The sequence below is a fragment of the Moschus berezovskii genome, chromosome 3, assembly GCF_049115385.1.
Source record: "Moschus berezovskii isolate FMDL1 chromosome 3, NW_MosBer_1.0, whole genome shotgun sequence".
NCBI lineage: Eukaryota > Metazoa > Chordata > Mammalia > Artiodactyla > Moschidae > Moschus > Moschus berezovskii.
Window position 1 is genome coordinate 50,861,156 of NC_142462.1, and position 23,576 is coordinate 50,884,731.

At 39.5% G+C, this 23,576-nt stretch overlaps 1 protein-coding gene across 1 annotated transcript in view; it reads left to right on the forward strand.

The window, feature by feature from the left end:
- Nucleotides 1–23,576, forward strand: part of MAGI2 (membrane associated guanylate kinase, WW and PDZ domain containing 2) — a 1,553,247-nt gene that overhangs the window by 1,343,826 nt on the left and 185,845 nt on the right. Inside the window, exons 13-14 of the mRNA XM_055420681.2 lie at nt 10,274–10,365; nt 18,506–18,698. Of these exons, the coding sequence (XP_055276656.1) occupies nt 10,274–10,365; nt 18,506–18,698 (285 nt within the window). The remainder of the gene's footprint in view (nt 1–10,273; nt 10,366–18,505; nt 18,699–23,576) is intronic.

Genomic DNA, 23,576 nt, shown 5'->3' on the forward strand with positions numbered 1-23,576 from the left:
CAAAATAAGATTGTGATCATCCCAAGGAACTTGATAATTTAGGAATGAGGGCCATGTCCTGCTGCTTCATTTTTCTCTAATTCAGACTTATTTTAGAGTTTGTCCCCTCAGCTCATGGATCCATTTCTTAAACACATTCCACACTACAATCTCAGAAGCTGGAACAGTCTAGCCAGTGAAAACAAATAGAGACAGAAGAAAACCCCTTGTTCCCTGAAACTCTTCCCTCATGATTCTGTCCCTTAGTAGGAACCCAAGGTGAATTATGACTGAAGTTGTTCAAACATTTTTCTCTTCACACTGAACCTTGGTTATTATAAATAAACAATTTATGAGGTACAACATGTCCATACTCCTTTGCAGTAAGACATCACTCAAACGTAGGACTGTAAAAGAGTGAGGGATCCATATAGTATAATGTGCCTTCTGGTAGGACCTCCTTAGAATAGAAATTCCTCTGGAATTTCTTCAAAATGAGCTCACACAATTAACTTTTCTTTCGAGAAATGAGGACGCATTAATCCGTAATAAGCAATGAGTTTTGTGCTAAAGGTAACAATCAAGAGCAAGCACAGGCCAGTTAAATAGCATAATGAAGGAAGGCTACAAGACTGTTTTTAGTACTCTTTTGAAATGAAATTATAATTCACAGCTGATCAAAAATGGACCATTGTGTTTTTCACATCTATGGCTTTTATCCTGCAATTTTGTTGTTCCTTGTGGAGTTCTTTCGGGATTATAATGCACATGTAATTCATAACATCTTAAATGTGTGGTTGTATTTCTAAACCATCTTCTTTTTTGTGCGGCTCTTTCCTTGTTTTTAGTGAGCAAGGGTTGTAGTTAGCACTGTCTTCCATCCTAATGGCAGAGCCATTTGGAAAGCTGGGGTAGTGTAAAAATATTATTCACTGCAGCACATCACTTGAGACCCTAAATGGAAACCAATGGTGTGAATCACAGCACACAGGGCAGATGCACAAGATGTACTGAGCTCAGAGTCAGAGCTCCACAGCCCGTGCAAGTGCTTCTGCTTGAGCCTTCTTGTCTCCAGTCTCCTTTGCCCTTGTGACTAAATATTCAATACAGTCAAACTGGAAACACCAATTGTTTAGGGAAGGTTTAGATAAAGTGAGGTCTTCCGTAGCAGCAGGCAGCTGTTCAGTAATCATAAACAGCTACCTTGGTTTCTAAAACATCCACGTGTCTGAACACAGCTAGATCAAGCCCTGGCCACATGTGCTTAGACATTGCTGATGTCCAGTGGCCTGTGGGTAGTCCAGGCCCATCCACAAATGTTCTCTGGAACACTACCTTATTTTAGTGAAAAATCAAAATAAGATGATATGTAAATGTTTAGATACTTTACCAGTGACTTTAACATTCCAATCATAAAAAGACTAGAAAAATTTAATAATATCATCATTTAAAATATCCTCTATTGGGACTTTCTTGGCAATGCAGTGGTTAGCACTCTGTGCTTCCAGTGCAGGGCATGCAGGTTCGATCCCTAGTCAGGGAACTGTGATTTCATATGTCATAGAGCACAGTCAGAAATAAAATAAAATTTAAAAAGAAAAAAAAAAACACTCCATGGGGGAAATGAGCATTAAAAAAAGTCTACAACTATACAATGAAGGTTAATTTCCTGTACCTTGTTCAGGAAAATCATTATTGCTGTCATTAATATAATTTATGTTATGGTTTAATCTGTGAAAAAAAATTGCCTTTCAGCTGGAGTTTCTGATATATCGCATTGTGCGTCACTTTGCAGTTAGAGTATATTGGTAAGGGAGTCAGTAAATCCAGTTAAGTGTGCTTGCTGTTTTTCATATGTAAATTTTATTTTGGAAATCGAATTTCAAAAATAATATTTTTCAGTAACTTTGTAAATAACTATGGTATTATATTTCTAACAGGTTCCTTTTAATAGAGAAAGAAATAGCTAAGTAATAATGATAGTGAAATAAAAGTTAGGTTGGAGACATGTTTTTCCCCTGTATTTTAGAAATTAGATTCAACCTGATAGCTTATAAATTCATTTAATTCACTAGTTTAAAACTTAATGCTCTGGGACTCAGACAGGGGATAAAAGGGGATGGAAATTCGAAGTAAATTCTAAAATCAGTCCTTGATTGAAAGTTAGTTTGTCAGAGCATTTTGGTGGCAACACAAGTTGACAATGTAACCCAAAGTACTTTCATGATTAAAAATGAGACCATCGGGGCTTCAGTAAACTGAGTGTAATTGCTGGATGGCAAGTAGGTCCTAGTGAGATTAGGATAGTATAAAGATTATGATGTCACTTTTACAACTAATGGAGGTGTTTAGAAGGGCACAGTCTTCTATCCCGGTTATAGCTCCATCTTTATGATTAAAGAATATTTCTCAATTCATAATCTTAAGCAGTAACACTGGACAGGTAGATTTTTAAAAAAATAACAGTCTTGCTGGAGAGCTAATTTCCTGTGAAAATGCAGATTGCCTAGCAGGGAGTTTCATTCTCCCCACAGTGAGTGAAACTAGCTGTGCAGGGTACCCTGGGGAAGCCTTGTCATCGCCCTCAAGAGGTTTCTATTTCATTTTCATTGTTGAACAGTGAAGCAAACAAAGCTCAGTAAGAAAGCAATCAGAACTTGGTTTTTTGATTTTTTAAATTTAATGATAAAATACCCATTTTTTCCATAGTATTTCATATGCACATTATAGAATATATATAGTTAGTATTTTACATTCATGTCCATAAACTTTTATGTTATATGTAACATGTTATGGTATCATAGTAGTCCTCATGAAGGATCCCTATTGCTAAAATAAACCAATTTTATTCAACTATTTATGTATAACTTCAACTATCCAAATAATTATAAGGATCAAAATATTTGGACTGGTGTATATAAATCAGTATAATCATTGACTGAAGTTTTCACTTTCCATTTTGATATTTGATGACACAATATCATAATGTGATTTCAAAGATCTTTATTTATTGTGTGCATATTTTGGGTTCTGGATTGACTTTACTTTCAAATCAGCATCCTTATCATCAGAATCAAAGCTTAATCTTTGGAAATGGTGATCTTTTTTTTCCATTCTGAGCTAAAAGAATTCAGGCATTTGCCTGCATGTGAAAGAGCTACATTTATAGACATATTCATATACGTAAAACAGGGTAAATCTGTCCATTAACTCCATGGATTTTAGAGAAAAAATCATGAAACACAAGAAAAAGATTGGGGGTGAGTTCTAATTGCAACCAAAAAAAAAATGAATTTTTAAATGCCATAAATGAATTTCAATTTTAATTCCCCATTTTCCCATCCAGAACAAGTGCCACCAAGGACCAGTTTTCGAATGGATTCTTCTGGCAAGTATTCTTCAGTACTCACAGTCCTGTGAATGAAACGTCTTCCATTTTGTGTAACAAATCATTCTTCTGAGTAATATCAGGTTTTTAGTATATAATCACCATGGTAATTTCACTCACCCACATAAGCATATATTTAAGGCAGAGGGCAAGTCTCATCAAATTTGACATATATGGCAGCCAAGGAAACAAAAGTCAAAGGAAAACAATCATTTATTCATTAAGTTCTTTCATAAAATGTTTTAGTAAAAGACTAGATTAAAAAACCAGGTACCAAAGGAAGTTATCAGATTGACTAAATCATGCTATCCAGTTGAGAAGCTTCTAGACACTTGTGGCTACTAGACACTTGAAATGTGGCCCCTCTGAGTTTGGATGTCCTATAAGAAGTGTGTAAGATACACACTGAATTTCAAAAGCTTAGTACCAAAAAAAAGAAAAAAAAATGTATGATATCTCACTAATTATTTTTGTGTTAGTGCTTAAATAGTATTTTGGATATGTTAGGTTAAGCATATTATTAAAAATGTATCTGTTTCTTTTTACTTTCATATGGCTACTAGAATTAAATTACCTATGTAGCTTGCATTTTGTTTATATTGAACAGCACGGGACTAGATAATTGAAATAAGCTAGAGTATCTCAAAAGATTTGCAATTTAGGCATTTCCATAGAACTTACTAGAAATTATTTTATTTAAAAATTACTAGAAGTTTTGTTAATGTAGAATGAAATTATTTTCACATCAGTTAAATACTGATAACCATTTTTTTTTCAAATCATGCCAGCTATAAAGTGCTACATTTTGATAGTATTTTAAGTTAGAATAGAATAGTTTGAAGCTTAAGAGCTTTTAGTAATAATTAAATTACTTAAATATTTTTGACCTAATTATTCTGAAAAAATATTTATTAATTTGGTTTAGGCTGAAATATTTAATTTTATGGAAATAAAGGAGGAAAAGGAAGCTTTAGATCTTCTTACTCTTAAGAAGTAATTTGAACAGCTGTTTAGATCACTGGATTGAGAGCCAGAATACTGAAACAATTGTAGAGAAGAATGTTTCATAATAATAGTACTATTTCAGGTCTGTGGGCTCACAACACACAACTCTAGAGTATTTCCCTGATGACAGCTCATTATCCATCTCAGCATGTTCTAACACCCCTTGGAGAATATATGTGCTTGAGATCATTTCATTCTATAGGTTTCCATGTCATTTTTTTGGATTTGTAGAAAATATGGAAGATATTGCTCAGCATTTTGTCCTCAGATAATATATAAAGTATTTGGTTTAGCTTTGTCTGAAATTATTTAAAACTTAATTATATATATTATATTATAAATTAAACATAATTTATAATATAATAATATATACTTTATACCAACTATAAAATCTTTGTAGTTTTTAAGAGTATCTTAGAACCAGAGGGGAAAATGAGACCTAATAATTACAGGTGCAAAATGAAGGCAAGATTTAATTTGAGATTCTGAATCTTAGCTTACAGCCACAACAAGCACATTTTCTGCATTTCTCAGCTTCTGATGTACTTTATTTATAACCAAAAGAAGAACGAGAAGAACTACATTTATGTAATAACTTAGATAACCTTGATATATGAGCAAAATGATTCCAAAATATATATTACTTGAAAGAGGAAAGTTTTAATATAGTTTGAGTGTGTTGTACTACCATGCAATCCAGATTTTCAGGTTAAGAACCAATCCAAATATTTTGTTAAGTGTCCACACAAGTTAGGAAACTATTCTGGAAAATTATGACTTCATCCAAAATAAATAGATCTTCTATACTACTTCTCATATTTATAAAATGTTCTTTATCAAGCTATTTGTCATGATTTTGACTTGGATCTCTTTATTATAATTGTAAGGTATTTTGCTAACTTTAACTGCATAAGATGCCTAGGCAAAATTAATGGTAGGAAGTCCTAATGTAATTAGGAAGCTAAGTGAAATCTCAATAGTAGAATAGTGTTGTGGTTTATCAGGTTCACTAGATTGGAAACAATTCAATTTAAGACACATTTATTTAGCAACTTTTGCAGGCTGTTCATAATGGAATATTATAAACAAACAAAGATAATTATGCCATCACCAGGGTGGAATGTTAAGAAGAAACAATGAATCCATAGTCAGGACCTTTGAGTGGACAGCTCCACCCAAAGACAAGAAAACCAGGGTATGGAGTATCACAGAAATCAAGACTAGAAATCACTTCTGGAAGGAGATCTTTTCTTGTTTAGAAACAAAAGAAATCAAGTATCATAAAGGGTGTGTCGACAATATTGAATGAGACATAGAAATCAAGCAGAATGAGCAAAGAAAAAATGGCCATTGGATTTGGTCATTGGGATGTCATCAGTGACCTTAGAGCTGTTCAATAATGCCAAGAGCACAGAAACCAGACTGGCAGGAGGAAGTCAGACAGCAAAGAGGGAAGGCTTGCGTCCAAGAGAAAAAAGGATGGGGAGAGCAGGGGAGTATTTAGGATGGGAAAATCTGACTTAATTTGAAAACTCTGGTTATTTGAAGAGAACCATATGCAGAGTGGGAGATGGCTTCTGCTATGGCTAAACCATGTCTGGCCATGTTCATATCACCAAAGGTTATAAAGAGAAAAAAAGGTGGAGAGAAGTGATTCTTTTAAGGCAGATATGTATTAGTTATTGATCTGGTAATGTTAGATTTGAGTAATAAGTTATTTAATTCCTATTTAACTTATTCTGTATCTGGAGTTCTTTGGAAACCACCTTTGATTCTTTCCTAGTACTGTCTTTCCTAGATTTCTTTATGAGGAAAAGCAAAAAAAAATAATAATAATACATTTTTTCCAGTAGAAAAAAATATTTAATGAATTCATTCTCTGTGCCAGACTGTGGTAATAAGCCCGTGATGCTTGTGTTTAATTAAAACATGAAAGGGGATTCAAGTACCAGAATTTAATTGACATGTTTACACCAGCATCCCATGTGCCAAATTAATCCATAAAAATGCCATTCTTTGCATTTTTGAAGCTTGAATACGTTCACAAAATTAATCAGTTGTGTTCAGTCGCCCATCCTTTTCCCTGAAACTGTGCATAAAGTCATGTCTTTCAGAAGCTAGACCAAGGGTACGTATAGCATGTGAAGTCTTCCTGGAGTGTTAGTGCAAAATAAGATTCAGCTTTTGAAATGATGCTTTTCTTTATTATGACAGAGGTTGCCCTGCTACCTGGATGTAGTTTTTTCAGTATTAGTGAGATCCCAGGATTAATCAGTACTTGTAAATTCCATCCCCATACCTTGTCCCAGAGGTCATAAAAAGCCCCACCTGGGACAAGGATCTTCAGATGTTTTATTTCATAATGCCCGAGGATCCCAGGACCCCCCTCTAAAGAACCAGCAACACTGGCCGTGGCTAGCCATGGAGCGCCAGCATCCAGAGAGTCTTCTGACTCTTTTAGTCCATTTCTTCACAACCACTGCCTCATCTTGAGTTGTACCAAGCCATGCCTGAGAGCACCTCTGATGGTTTTGCAAGCAGAAAAAAGAAGGAAAAAAAAAAAGAGTGCAAATACAGAAAAAATAAGGCAGAAAAGAAAGAAAAGAAGAATGTTGGTGGGGGCATGACTGAGTGACATCGAGTGACTCAGGTCCCACTGAGTGTTCACCCAACCCCCTCATCTAGCAACCTGCTAGGTACGTGGTTTGTAAACCAACGGGAGAGAGAAGTGAGGATTGTGAAACAGTGGGCTGAAGACTGGCCCTTGAATTTCTCTGCTTTAAGACCTTACACTGACAGGGGAAGAGGAAGAGCATGTTTCAGTCGTTTTAAACAGATCATCACACCAGAAGAGCAACTGAAGAAAAGTATCAGAAACGTCATAATCTTTCAAGAGAGCTAACAAAGTGGGGAGGAAGAGTAACATTTGAAGCTTTGTGTATGTAATTTTAGTTACTTTCTAAAGCCAGACTCAAATGGGTAGGAGGAAGGAAGGAGAAACCAAAGAAAAATTATCTTTCTGAAAGCTCTTATTTTCCTTGCACACACACACACACACACAAATACTAGTGCCTTAAGGCACAATCTATCATTTAAACTTTTTTATCCAGTTGACTATTTCTCTTAGGTTTCCGTGCCTTGCCGCCTCTGAGTGTGTTCCAAAATTAACCAAAAAATGAAAAATAAATCACATCTGTGGCAGACTTCTCTAATGGGTCTCTCTTTGCCTCTCTCTATGCGTACATGCACCATGAAACTAGCCCTCTCAGCCTGGAAGAATGGAAGGTGAAGATGGCATGGTTGGCATGTTTTGCCCCATGTTTGAAATCAGAGCAGTCAGAGCAATAGTCAAGAGATCCGAATGTCACCAAAGTGCACTCAAAGAACAGGGGAAAGAAAATATGTGCTCTGCTTACTTCTTCAGAGTTAAATAAAACTAACTAGCAAGCATCTGTATTTTTCTCCTAATTAAAAGAGTCCTGAATCATTCATTAAGGAAAAGCTTTCCAATTCTCCTAGGAATCCCAGAATTCTCTGACATAAGACAACCCCTTTGTATGTTGGCACATCTCAAAATTCCATTACTGGGACTGTTACAATTTCAGCATTTCCTTGGGGGGAAGTTTCACTTAGCAAATAAAACGGATCACACAGTAAACTCCTTTTAGACCTTCTCATGCAGTATGGATTGGTGCTGAAGCCACTGGAGGAACAATTTTTCACCATACTCAACAGCGATGCAAAAATGAGAATATCAACAATTAGATGGCAGGTTCTGGTTAAACATATGCTAGCTCTGTCGTTTTAAGTGACAAAAGTATATCATGCTCTCTTTGTAATTTATGTGTATATATGATCTAGAGTCCACCAAGCCTAAAGTAACCTAGAGAAGAGACTGAGGTGAGCAGTCATACCACAACCAAATTTTAGAGGTTTGAACAGTGATTGGGCATTGTCTGTCGTCTCCCTTTGCCTTTCTGCCTCCCTTGGGAGGAGTGTAGGGCTGCTCCACCTGCTCCAGAGTCCTGAAGTTTTAGCACACTCCCCAATATGCGATTTCATATATGATGTTCTAGACCTCAGAATAAACTGAGCTCAAAAGTCAATTGAGACTCGTAGAGTATAGGGCAAAGGTTTCATTTTCCTTTTACCACATGAGTCTAATTAGCTGTTTAATAGGAACTGAATTCTGCTAAGTTGTCTTATCTTTAAAATATGAGTGATTATACAATTCATAACGGATGACTAATGGATGTGGAAATGCAGTTGGTTATTACTCTTTGAGTTTTATATTCATCATTGACTGGGAAAGCCTTTGGTTATACATCCATCTGGCCATAAAAGGACGTGAAAGTCATAGTCTTGGATGATATATACATATGTACATAGGTTCTTGATTCAGCTTTTTTTTCCCCCTTGAGAGCACTAGACACGCTTATGCCTAAATTTCAGAAGTGAGTGACTTGCCTTCCCCACATCACTGGGAGATCACAGCCAGGTGGGAGGGCACAGAGGCAAGCCCCGTATCATTTTACTTTGTTTACTGTCTTTCTTCAGCAGCTTCACTTACTATAGACTCTAGAAAAGATTTGCCAGGCCATCACCAACTGTGACTGTTACCGTACGTCCAAATGACTACGACATAGCTTCCTGTCCCGCGAGGAGTCTCATCTGAAGTCCCATCCCAATGTCCAAAACCATCCTCATTAAATAATAAGAATTTAACATTTCACTGAATAATTGCTTCTGTCAGTTTTAATACCTCCTTGAAACCATTAAGGCCCAGAGATCACAAATACTTCTTAAGCAAAGGATGGCATTAATAAGTATTCCCCAAAGTTGCTGATTATTGATTAACATCCTAACAGTGGTTTTGAAAGTATGCACAACCCAGTCGTGATTGAGACATTTGCCCCTGAAGAAGATTCAAAGGGCCAAGGGCAAGGGAGAAGCTTAAATCCTATTTAAATCATATGCTCCTTTAAAAGTCAAAAGATTTCTTATGGTTTTAGCTTATTTATTCTAGAATTGAAAATGACATTCATAGGAATTTCTCAGCTTATTTTTAAGTAAATTTTTGTTCTTTCGGCTAACTACAGAAAAGTATCCCTCGTCAACTTTATTTTGAATGTGTTTATGAAGTCAGCAGTGAATCTACTAGTGGCTTCCACATTTTAAAATGTTTGAGGGATAAGAGTTCACTTCGACTCAGGTAAATTTCAAGTAATAAGTTATGAGAAACCTAAAGGGGCTTTTCAGGAAATTAAAACTTCACTCAAACCTCAGTAGAGACCAGTTTCAATTTTATGTTTTGTAACTTTATCAACTTTAAAAGAGGCAACTTCTATTAGGTGTAAGCTTATACCCCCAAGCATGCACATGCGCACGCACACACACACACACACACACACACTAAATGGGACACATCAAATCATAAAGAGCTATTAGCAAATTACTAGACTATCCTTTACCAGGTAGTTCCAGGGTGTCACCATCTGTTCTCTCATACTTCTAAAGCAATCATCCTAGTCAGAGTAACATCCCCAAAGTGGCAGCCGATCTTCGAGGGCAATCTCAATGATTTCAGAAAAATAAAGAATTACAGAGGCATTGATTTTTTTTTTTTCCGACTCAGAAAATGTATGTGCTCTTTCTGCCTATGGCAGTACACTAGTAATGTCCTTGGCTGGTCACTGTCAATCCAGAAACTACCTAATTTTGGAATGCATACTTTTTTGTCACCATATATATATATTTTTTTATTTCTGTGCTCGTCACTGACTCTTAACAGCACTCTCATTAATCACATCCTCAAAATTAATTTATCATTGGTGTGTCCAGTTCCTCAGGGGGTGGGGAAGAGGCAGGATTCATTACTCAATGGGATCTCCTTTATGCCAGGTCCAGATTATAAGGAGCTGGATGTTCACCTTCGCAGGATGGAGTCTGGATTTGGCTTTAGAATCCTCGGGGGAGATGAGCCTGGACAGCCTGTGAGTTGAATTATCTTTATTTCTACACTTTGGGTTATATTGTATATGTTTTGCTGAGGTGAAATATCATTCAGTGTGATACGAAAAAGGAAGTGTTTTAGGACTCACATAAAAATTTCTGAGGTTTGTGTTTCTTGCTATTTAGCTTTCCAAAACTTGCCAGTGTTTCCATGCCAGTATATCATCATACATCAATGCACATTTCATTAAGAGAGAGACATCACTCTTTCTCAGAATGGATTGGATTCCTCTTGAATATTTCAGTTATGTGATTGTATTGGATCCCCAGTCTCTTTGAGCAGCAGCTCACAGATAAGCATGCAATATGGCAGAAGATATATGTGAGGAGATGACTCAGAACCACAGAACTGTGTATGTTTTCAATCAGCACTACAGGGGAGAGAAAACATGGGGATCAACATAAGTAAAATCAAGGTCAACACTGCAGAGTCTCACCAGATTTGAATTAGATGATTACAGTTAGAGAATGTCCATGAACTCAGCTTCAGTTGGCAAAATATTGGGAATTTGGAAAGGGCTCTGAAGAAATTCTGAATAAATACATCTGAGTGAAAACATAAAATAACAGTGTTCATTAATTTACAGGGAAAAAAAACAGCAAAGCTAGATTTCTGACCATGTATTAAAATAACAGCCATAAAGCAATCATTGTGTTTTATGATACAAAGGATGTGTGTGCCTTAAATAGTACCTAGTATGACTAAGTTGGGCTTCCCTAGTGACTCAGACAGTAAAGAATCTGCCTGTAATGAAGGAGATCTGGGTTCAACCCCTGGATTGGGAAGATCCCTTGGAGAAGAGAATGCCTACCCACTCTAGTATTCTTGCCTGGAGAATTCCATGGACAGAGGAGCCTGGGGGGCTACAGTCCATGGGGTTGCAAAGAGTCAGACATGACTGAGCAACTAATCTACATACACACAAGACTGAGTCAGGTTCATAAAAGGTTCATAAATGGCCTTTAGGCCCTGAAATGCAATCAAGTCTTTTCCTATATATAAATGCAAGTAAAAGGTTAAACTGCAAAATAAATGTAAGGGGAGATAACAAAGTTCCAGTTCTTCTCATAATGCTTACTTCAATACAGTCTTTGAGATACACAATTTTTACTTCTTACTTTGCTGGACACTCCTACCCCTATAGGCTCGTGCTTGTCTGCTTTGTGGGTAAACTAGCACCATATTCACAGCACTGTATTCCCTTCACACATCTCCCAATCTTCAGAGGTAGAAGGGATTGCATGACTAAGTCTCGGGGAAGGCATACCATCAGCTGGTTCAAGAAGGGAAAGGCCTATTTGAACTTAGCCTGGCACAAAAACAATAAAAACAGAAGCGACGGAGTTGTTACCCAAATGAAACACATATTGCTCAGAATGAAGCTCAGGTGTGTGAGTGCAGTATGGTCACGATCCAGCCTCAGGACAGCTTTCTACTGGGTGAGAAGGCAGGATCTCAGGTTCCCAACCTTTCTGAACATTGACTTTGTGCTCCCTGTCTTTTCTCCCCCCCAGTGGGCAGGCATCCAGTGTTTATGATAAGCCTCCTCAGATTACAAGTTTTGCTGATTATACTTATTGCATTTATTTGGATTTACTCTGGTGTATTCTTTCATTTGAATAATTTAAAACACAATCAGGCTGCAAGTTACAATTTTACAGTTAAACCAGAAAGTAAAGCCTAAATCTCCCTGTTGCATTCAAAGCCAGAATGTAATGTCTTGAAGGCCAGAATGTTGCACCTCCGAAAGACCATGTCAGGAAAGGTGAGTCTACCATGACGATCTCCCGTGTGCCTTTCCTTCCTGCTTTCCTCCACTGTAAGTCCAGAGATAACATGCAAACAAAATGCGCTAGCCTCATCTGGTTGCTATTGTGCTACAAAGGGAGAGGCGTGTGAGGTGACTTAGTCCCAAACCACAGGAGGTCTCATAAATTATATCAAATGGGTTTCTGCCTCCATGTAGATGAAATGGTATTGACATCTCATGGTGCACATTAAACACGACAGCACAGCTTTCAGCAAATGATGAACAGCAGGACCCCAGCTCAAACAAAGTGTATGGGCATTTTTCCTGCAAGAGGAAATACTTTTCACAGTTAAATAACAATAGAAATAGAAAGAAATAAAAAATTGCCACAAAGGAATGAAAATGAGATTTCCAGCTGTGATCTGAAAAGAGATGGGAAGGCAGCAAGATGAAAAGGCTTGGAAAACACTGCAGTGGAGAAAGGCCTGTGTGGAGAAAAACTGCATGGAAAGAGAGAGCTGATGGTAGACGTAGGCCTTGGCATGAGGGTCCAGTGCAAACTCATGAAAGAGTTTCAGAAAGCAAGAGCCTGAAAGCTGCTTGCCACCTTGTCAAGTTGCCCTGGGCTATAATTACTACAGATCAGACTTGCTGGGTTTAGACTGACATTAGGTAGTATTGGGAAAGAATTAAAGCCTAATTCAAAGGACAGCAAAGGTGGTTTGGGCTTTGTTTCTTCATTTTTGTTCTCTTTGTGTGTGTGTGTGTGTGTGTGTGTGTGTTAGTTTTCTCCCTGGCTTATGGGGATATCAGCCACTTGAATGTGAATTGCTATTATTTCATAGCAAATACTTCATTTTGTTCTGTGCCCTTACAGCCTATAAGATAAAGTAGAGCTGTTGAGGTTTTGCTTCTTTTGCTTTTTTAGAGAAGACAGTTGAAAAGATAAGGCCAGATCAGTTGTTTGGAGAATGGGCGGCGGGGGGTGGGGAGGGAGAAGGTTGGGGAAGAAGAGGATCTTTCTTGATCTGTTTTTCCACAGTGTTGTACCTTCAGAGCCAAAGCAAGAGAGGCAGGATAAAGAACCCTCTCAAGACCAATGAGAAAGCTGATAAGTGGGGCTGAAGTGTCCTCAGAGGTTGAAGGATCCAGTGAGGTCAGAGGGAGGTGAGGAGTGGAGTATTTGCTGGGAAGGCTCACTAACCAGTGGAGCCAGGGATCACCAATGCCAGAAGGAAAATATAGACTGATGGATTAGAGAGCCCTGACCATGTACTCAGCAGACCTGGAAAGTGACCAGAGCGATGGGGCAGGAGGCTCAAACCAGGCACCGGAGGGAAGGTCCTTCAGTGAACATAGAACATGACCAGTGTATCACTCTGCGGCCACCAGACCAAATGAGAACACTCAAAACCTTACTGCTCAGAGTGTGTCAGATTTAGAGACCAGAGGCACCCAACACCTCTTGGGAGCTTGGTAGGCATGTGGAATCTCAGGTTCCACTCCAGGCCTATAGAATCAGGTTCTCAGGGTAAGTGCAGAATTCTAACAAGCTCACGGTGTGATTCATGTGCACTGTCAAGTTTGAGAACTACTGATTTAAAGGATCAGATATTCTGAGGTATGTTTTCAAGAACTTAGATGAACATAAAAATATATATATATATATATTTATGGAAGTCAATGTGACTTACAGTGCAAGAAGGAATCATAGATTATCTAGTCCCTGCAGTTCCAGTGGCAGATAGGAAATAAACTACTCAAATGTGTCAAGTGTACAAAGCATATTTGAATTAAAGGGAAAAAAAGTGGGTTATTTTCTTTCCTGAATAGATGCACAGAGCTGGCTCTGAATCAGCAGTGAAACACGGGGCACGAAGGTGCAAATTGGCCAAAGGCTAAGGACACCAGCAGTGAGCGCCAGAAGCAGAGACAGGGTTGGTGGTCAGCCTATTCCCAGCAACGGCAGCAGCTCCTGAAGGAAGGAGCGAGTGTGGCTCCTGTACGTGACTCATGGGCGAGCAGCCCTAACGCCACTCCAGTCCCCGTGCTCAGCTCAGCTCAGGCTTGTTTCTTAACCACAGCAACCTTTTCTTTAAACAAGTTAGGATGGACTATACAATCTAATTATACTATAATATATATACTATAATAATGATGCAATATATAGAATAAGCTATGTTGAAGACACTATAAATGAATTTGTAAGATTTGGTGGAACAAACTGAAGATTAAATCTTCAAGTTTAAAAAATAAAGTGTGTCCAGTGAACTTCAGTCTTTGCTCAGATGTCAGCTGCTCCATGAGTCCTGCTCTAACTGGCCTGACACTGCCTCAGCCACAAAGTTGATACTCACCCAACATTCTGCCTTGGTGTATTTGTTTCCACAGTACATGCCTACTAACACAGCATTTTTTTTTTTAATGTTTCTTTACTGTCTGACTACTGGAATGACTCTTTAGGATGGGGATTTTTGTTTATTGTTCACTGAAGGGTTCCTCGCGCCTACAAGCATCCCTAGACTCCATGAAGATTTGCTAGATAAATGAATTACTTGGTGAGGAGAGTACTTCATATCCCAGCAAGCAAATAGAAAAAACAGATGTTTTACTGGGATTCTCTGTTTAATGGATGCTATTAAACTAGTCGTACAGAAGGTAACTTCAAGAGTATTTCTTTGCTGTTTTCCCACAGTGGGAGAGGTGTGAGAATTTTCCGATGTGAAATTTTGTTTTTGCTATTTTTGTAGAGGGCCCAATTGCAATGTTAGCTCTTAGTTATAACCTATTTTTGTTAGTCTTTTTCATGAATTAGAATCAAAGTTACAGCTGAATGGTGGTAATTAAGCTAAGAATTTCACTAGCCATTTTTTCTCTATTCCTAGCTGTAAGCTCTCCCACTGAGGCACACAGGAAAGTTAAAGGTTGAAGCATTTTCTTTGGGCTAACCCAGCCAAATGCAGCTCTTCATAGGGCAGTGTAAAAACATAAACATTCATTTTAACTGGTTTTTGTACAAAGCACTTAATAAATATTTGAAGTGCTCCATAATGAGTTGAATCTTTTGAAGAATAGATTGGACCATCTTTAGAAAGAAACTCGTAAATTCAGGCTGACATGATGATAAGGGAAAATGGAAAATATCAGAAGCCTGCCTGACTACTGGCCTACAGCAAATGGGCATAGCCCAGTCAATCCAAGGTCCGAGATGGGATTCCCATGACAGCAATAATGAATCAGTCATCAGAACACCGATATTCAACATGGGCGCAAACCTACTCCCCACTTCCCTATTCCCATCCCCCCGGAATAGGGAAAAAATAGCCATGGTGGGGGGAGGGTGGATTTTCATTCCTATTCAGTGAACCAAGAATATGAAGTCCTCAGAAGAAAAAGAAAACTCTCCAGACCATAATTACACTGAGAAGGCCTGGACATTCAAATCTGGTGGCTGTGTTGACAGACCACACTGAACAGTGTGACCAAGTAGGAAGACAAACCTGAAGACATGTAAGCCTGCTGGTCACAATGGACCAACTGCAAATTAACTGGAATCCACAGATCTGAGATTTGAGAGAAATTAGTGCCTGAAAGGGAGAAGGCGATGGCACCCCACTCCAGTACTCTTGCCTGGAAAATCCCATGGGCAGAGGAGCCTGGTAGGCTGCAGTCCATGGGGTCGTGAAGAGTCGGACACGACTGAGTGACTTCACTTTCACTTTTCACTTTCACGCATTGGAGAAGGAAATGGCAACCCACTTCAGTATTCTTACCTGGAGAATCCCAGGGACAGGGGAGCCTGGTGGGCTGCCGTCTGTGGGGTCACACAGAGTCAGACATGACTGAAGCAAGTTAGCAGCAGCAGCAACAGTGCCTGAAAGAAGTCAATCTGTGAACAAAATATCATTTTATAAAGGACTAAGGGAGGCCTGGTGTGCTGTGATTCGTGGGGTCGCGGAGAGTTGGACATGACTGAGTGACTGAACTGAACTGAACATACAACCTAGAACATAACCTCTGTAATAGTATCAGACTAATGATAGCCACTGCTTTCAGATGCTGTGGGCCTAAGCTGCTTGGCAAAAGAAAATCTACTCCTTTGAACTCTATTGTCCATAAGTTGGAAAAATTGTAGATTTAAGAGCAAAACTAAAATACTTAGTGCTATTGTCTTTCCTCTGTGAGAGAAAAAAAAAGCCTTGCTAATGGACACTAATTGGAGTGTTTCTAATGGGAAGTAAGAAAACTTACCTTGTTGTACCTTTCCTTGCAGTCCCCAGTTCAGAGATTTATGACACTATGCACGTTTCCCAAATGTGTACCTCTAAACTTCCTGGTATAGTTGTCATTTAAACAGCAGAGCATTGCAGGTGGCAGGCAAAACTGGGGATATCCTTTGTGTAGGGATGTGCTTCTAGAAAATATTTAAGGAAACAGTGTAAAAATCTGGAGTTTTTTTTTTTTTTTTTGGTTGCATTTCAGTGTGCAGGATCTTCAGTCTGCATTGCAGCATGTGAACTCTTATTTGCAGCATGTGGGATCTAGTTCCCTGACCAGGGATCGAATCCAGGCCCCCTGCACTGGGAGCTCAGAGTCTTAGCCACTGAATCACCAGGGAAGTCCCTGGAGAAGATTTGACTGAGTTTTTAAAGTAGATAAACTGTTCAAATGAGAGACATTATTTTGGGGGGCTTCAAAATCACTGCAGATGGTGACTGAAGCTATGAAATTAAAATGTGCTTCCTCCTTGGAAGAAAATCTATGACCAACCTAGACAGCATATTAAAAAGCAGAAACATTACTTTGACAGCAAAGGTACATCTAGTCAAAGCTATGGTTTTTCCAGTAGTCATGTATGGATGTGAGAGTTGGACTCTAAAGAAAGCTGAGCGCCAAAGAATTGATGCTTTTGAACTGTGGTGTTGGTGAAGATGCTTGAGAGTCCCTTGGACTGCAAGGAGATCCAACCAGTCAATCCTAAAGGAAATCAGTCCTGAATATTCATTGGAAGGACTAATGTTGAAGCTGAAACTCCAATACTTTGGCCTCCTGATGCAAAGAACTGATTCATTTGAAAAGACCCTGATGCTGGGAAAGATTGTAGACGAGAGGAGAAGGGGACAACAGAGGATGAGATGGTTGGATAGCATTACCAACTCAATGGAAGTGAGTTTGAGTAACCTCTGGGAGCTGGTGATGAACAGGGAAACCTGGCATGCTGCAGTTTACGGGGTTATAAAGAGTCGGACTTGACTGAGCGACTGTACTGAACTGAGATGAACTGTCCAGGGAAAGTCAGCCATGAATTCTGCTTTGTTTTGTTTTGTTTGCATCTTCAGTTCAGTTCAGTTCAGTCGCTCAGTCGTGTCCGACTCTTAGCGACCCCATGAACGACAGCACACCAGGCCTCCCTGTCCATCACCAACTCCCGGGGTTCACTCAAACTCATGTCCATCGAGCTGGTGATGCCATCCAGCCATCTCATTCTCTGTCGTCCCGTCTCCTCTCACCCCCAATCCCTCCTAGTATCAGAATCTTTTCCAGTGAGTCAGCTCATGAGGTGGCCAAAGTATTGGAGTTTCAGCTTTAGCATCAGTCCTTCCAATGAACACCCAGGACTGATCTCCTTTAGAATGGACTGGTTGGATCTCCTTGCAGTCCAAGGGACTCTCAAGAGTCTTCTCCAGCACCACAGTTCAAAAGCATCAATTCTTCGGCGATCAGCTTTCTTCACAGGCACCTTACCTCCAGCTTTTCGACGGAAAATAAAAATTAAAAGATGAAAAGCATTTTGAACCTTTATCTGAATTTAATAATACACAGCAGTCAGTTTCCCCTGACACTTTTCAAGAGCTCACTATGTGCCCTGAGCAAAGTTAAATGCTTCCCATGTGCTGTTTATTTCACATCTCCCAACAGTTCCATAAAGTAGGTCCTATTATTTTATTTCCCCATCTTGCAGGTGAAGCAGCTGAGGCTTGGAGAGGTGCAAAGGCCTTGCCCATGGCCACACAAATAAAGAACTGGAGCTAGGATTTCATCCCTAGTTTGTTTCATTTTAGAGCCCGGGTGCAGTGCCAGTAGCCTCAGACATTTGGAGTTAAGGGTGGTAACTTATGAGCCAGTTAGCAAGTTTCCCTCAAACTTTATGGCCATGAAGAGCAAGTTCAAAACATCTGTTTCTCTAAGAGGAGTTAGCAACCTGGTAGAGTTAGAAAAGCATCCTTTCAGTCTCTCATTTTTCATTTTTCAAGTACATACTCAGTGGGTAGAGGGTATAAAATCTTCCACGAAATTACCACATACATACATAGGAAGGAAAAAGAAAGCTGATAACATAAATGTTCTTTTCTCCTCTCTGCTTCTCTAGATTTTGATTGGAGCCGTCATCGCCATGGGCTCAGCTGACAGAGATGGCCGCCTGCACCCAGGAGATGAGCTCGTCTATGTGGACGGAATCCCAGTGGCTGGAAAGACCCACCGCTATGTCATCGACCTTATGCACCATGCAGCCCGGAATGGGCAGGTCAACCTCACTGTGAGAAGAAAGGTGCTAGGTGGAGGTAGGCAACTCGAACCAGCAGCAGGAGCTGGGGGTTAGGGGATGTGATGCTTTGTGAGTCATGGTCAAGACACTGGAGACAACATTTTAAATCAGTTTCCATATTATGAGGGAAAAGACCAACCTAGATATTCCAAATGTAACAATGAAGTTGAAAGTGCAGATTTTCACCTCGCTAGTATAATACATTTCTAAGCAGTCTTTGAGGCTGACATTTTCCATGGAATCATTAAAAAATTCCTAGCAAAGCCTGGGGCTAATTTAAGATGTGTATGCTCTTTGCTTTTTAGTAGGTGCTAGTTATAAGAAGAACAGTATAGTAGTGAAAAATATAGCTTTTGAAAATGTTCTTCATTGTGTTTACAAGCCAAAAACCTCAGTGTTTTGATACCATAATAAGGCAACTAGGATGGAAAACTAACTTCCTTTATAGAGCCTGATAAAATGTAACAATAAAATGATTACCCTGATTTAGAAAAATACAGCTATATGTCACTCTGAGAAAACACAGTTCATATAACTCCAAAGTTACGAAACAGAGAAATTAGAAGTAATTATTCCCTTTGCAACCATTTTCTTAGCTTCATAAAAGAATCCACAAAGACATACTTTTAAAAGTCAGCCCTCTTAGTCATATTATGATGATTCAGTTTATCTCTCTTTACCATGTCTCAACTCCCCCAAAAATGATTTATATTTGTAAAAATTATGTTATGTTCATTACAAGCATTATACTTTTTTTTATCATCTGAGCACTCAGTAACATTGGGAATATAGTTCCAAACCACAAGTGCTTTGCTCTGTGAACTATAGCAGTGACAGCGCCAAAGATGTTCTGTCATCACCTGCCCCATGAGTCTGCTGGCGTCTTTGCTTAGCTACCTACTGCCCCTTGTACAGAATGATCAATGCTAGAATTAGGAGGGACCTTAGAAAGAGCAGCATGAAATCCCTCATGTAACAGATGACAAATCAAGGCCCAGGGGTTCAGTAGATCACCCTGTGGTCTTCAGTGAGTCAGTGATCATACAGAGACCGATTCTCTCCAGCCAGGGCTTCTTTCTTTATACCATTGCCAGTTCCCTTCCACACTCTGCAACCAACCCCATGTCCAGTGAATTCAAAGACTTTAGAAAAACCTTTAGCAAATGTCAGACTCTGATGCTGGGAGGGATTGGGGGCGGAAGGAAACGGGGACGACAGAGAATGAGATGGCTGGATGGCATCACCGACCCGATGGACATGAGTTTGAGTGAAATCTGGGAGTTGGTGATGGACACGGAGGCCTGGCGTGCTGTGATTCATGGGGTCGCAAAGAGTCGGACACGACTGAGCGACCGAACTGAACTGAACCAAACATAAGGACTCTTCCACATGTGCTATTGTCATAACACGTTTGAATTTTTAAAAAGGCCACCAGCTAATTACAGGCTCTGAACCACTCAAGAAGATAAGGTTTGCTAGTCAAGTTTAAAATCCTTTTTGAGTCTTCTAGAAACTAGATTTAGAACAAGAGCCATCACTTAAAAGGGTAAGTCAGAAGTACTGTCAGTCCTTACCCATAGAGACTGCTGTAGATCTTGTATCATACCAAGGTTTTGCTAAGAGGTGCCATTCGTCTTCAGAAATTCATGGCAGACCACTTGACCCAGTGAAGTAAAGCACCTTGAATTATGCCTTATCCTTGGGCAAGGTGCCAGGAGGGAAGACAGTGTTTTCTTGGTTAACATTTAACTGTCTCTCACCCTCCAGAATGAGTTTTAATAAAACGTTTGCTGTGTTATATGTTCTGTAACCCAAAGATAAATTAGGAAGATACCTGATTTACAAGGAAATATACTGCAAAGTGCAAAAAGCAGTGCACCAACATAATTTCATGCTCTTCTTGCCACCAGCTGATCACTGCAAATTAAATTTTGTTCTAATCAACCCAAGCTATTGGAGTGTATGCAAAATACTGCAAAAATGTATTCTTGCAATTTGTGGATTGTGTGACTTCCATGAAGATGCTCTTTGATGCAGTTCTTACCAACTTTACTCATTTAGGCATTCAAGTGCATTTCAAGTGCATTTAATTTTTGAAAATGTTCTACTGCAGACTGCTCATTCACACCAGAAGAGTTTCCAAGTTAGTTCAACCCACTCTTCCTTGAAAGCTTTATGAGTATTAAAAACGATTAAGTTCAGCAAAGGATACTTTGATAGTAAAGTCAATGCCTCGAAATAGGATGGGACAGATTTAAACAATATGCACAGGAAGACAGCCTTTCTTCATAGTTGCCATTTCTTCAACAGTGAGAAGAGATATCTGCAAATGGATATGGGAATGGAGGTGTCATTTCTAGGGTTCTTATTATCATGGTTAAAATTATTATGCTTTCCTAAGCCAAGGCAGTGGGGGTACAAGCCTGGCTTATTATGAGATGGTTCAAAGCCGAGCAAAATGAGCAGTTAAATAATGAAGAGACAGAAGATGAACAAGAGGACAGGCAGTGTCACCCACTTCTTGCATAAAGGAGCACTGTAATGGAAAAAGAGCTGAAAGAAGGAAGGTCATAGTGATTGTACCCTTCAGCCTTTTGCTTGTTTCAGCTTGTTCAAATGTCCTCCTTCACCTCAGAAAACCCTCGGCAGTGGTTTCCTAGCTGATGCTCAAGAGGGGGAAAAAAGAAAAAGCATTGATTATGAGAAATATAGACCAGTTAGTTACATTGGGCAAAAATGAAAATAACAGAAGCCTGCTTCAAATGTTAACATATACATTATGTATGTTACATACATAGCACACTAAAGCTAGAAAGGCAAGATTTTCAGTTAGACAATGCAAACTAGACACTCGAAAGCGAGATACTGTGGAGTAAAGGATGAAAACATCCAATGATGTATCCAGTTTTATCAGATAATTTTAGCACAGATCTTGAACCTTAAATTAGTTTTGAGATTTGTCTTATCCATGCCACTAGCTCCAGCATTTAGCTGTTTTTTCCCCAAGGATAGTAGAAGTGTGGCTTTAATTGTTACACTGAAAGTATAAATATTTATATGTCTCAGCTTTGAAATGCTCGACATAGTGACATATTATTTTGAATACATACTATTCATCTGTGAGAAGAGTGTCTCTGAGGAGTTTCATAAAGTGTAAATCTAGAGTTGATATACAAGAAAGTTTTATGACTCAATCAGAACTTGTTAAAGTCCATCTTAAAGCTATCAGCATCTTTTCACTAACACCTTAGGGGAAGTATGGGCTTCCCTTGTGACTCAGCTGGTAACGAATCCGCCTGCAATGTGGGAGACCTGGGTTCGATCCTTGGGTTGGGAAGATCACCTGGAGAAGAGAAAGGCTACCCACTCCAGAATCCTGACCTAGAGAATTCCATGGACTGTATAGGCCATGGGGTCACAAAGAGTTGGACATGACTGAGCGACTTTCACTTTCAAGGGAAAGTATGATCTTGGCTTGATGCTGAGAAAGGGAAAAGTCTTCTTGACAACAGGGTGAAAAGTGTAGTCAGTGTTTAGGGTACTGGTGAATTTCCTGCTCCTGGCTGCTATACTTTTTGTCAGTTCTAAATGCAGTCCCTTATTATTTGTCTATAAGCATTTAAATAAGTTGTCTGCCCTGTTGAGCATAAAGCAGAAGTACATAAAATCAAATGCCTGTGGGTGGGCCAGCCCCTAACATGGGAAGGGCCCCAGTCTGCCAGGCGCCACAGGGATGCACTATGCCTGTGGACACTCTGGCGCACATATCTAAGCTCTACCGCGCACAGACCCGATTGCCTTAGCCATGCTTTAAGACTCACACATCTGCAGTGCTGTCATCCCTCCCGGGGACAGTCCTGAGAAGAGACCCAGGCACACCCTGAAAGCAGGCAGGGTCTGCTTTGTTACAGAGTCTGAGAGTTCTGATACCCACCGGGTGATCCTGAAGGGAAACAAGGGCTCTGGTTGAACAAGTCCCTTTGGCCCTGCATGCTCCTCACTCCATGGGTAAATGAGTCAATCAGGAATGTACAGGAGACACTGGGGAGTAGTTGAGACTGTGGGGCCTTGCACATTTCATACTCAGTCAAGGGGGCAGCAATTGCCCAACTCTAATTGATTATTGGAAGCTTCCCAGGTGGCACTAGTGGTAAAGAACCCGCTTGCCAATGCAGGAGACGTAAGAGACGCGGGTTCGATCCCCGGGTCTAGAAGATCCCCTGGAGAAGGGCGTGGCGACCCACTCCAGCATTATTGCCTGGAGAAGCCCATGGACAGAGGAGCCAAATATTTCAAGAGAAGCTAGAAATCCAGCTTTCTGTAAAATCTCCCTATTTAAAAATATTGCCAATTAATTTTAATAATCATTTAATAAACTCTAGGCCAGAACTGTACAGGAATCATTAATAGGTCTGCAGACCAGGAGCAGCTCCTGGCCAGCACTGTTCTTGTCAAAACTGCCTCAACCTGAAGAACATTATCAATGACGCCTGCCTTCCCAAACAGACTCTCTCTCCCAGTCAGCACAGTGATGATTTCCAGTATGACTGGTAAGGACAAACAGAAGCTAAACCTAAAAATTAATTATTTGATTTGAGTAGATATTAAGTGACTGAATTTTGTATACTCATTTGGCTGTAAGCCAGAAGGATGAGTCAGGGATACTGGAAATTAGTGAGTTTTGTTGTTTGATTTTTTTAATGCTCATGGTATTTAGTCAGTTTCTGACATTTTACTATATTATTCTAAAGCAATGTTATTCATGCTCCATACCAGGAAGTGTCGTTGAAAAGAAGACAGGCTCATTTGGGTCTAGAGACAGCCAAGTAGAAAAATGGTGTGGAATCAGTTCTATTCCTCAAAGCCAATCGTTGGAAGTCTTCTTAACTCCCTG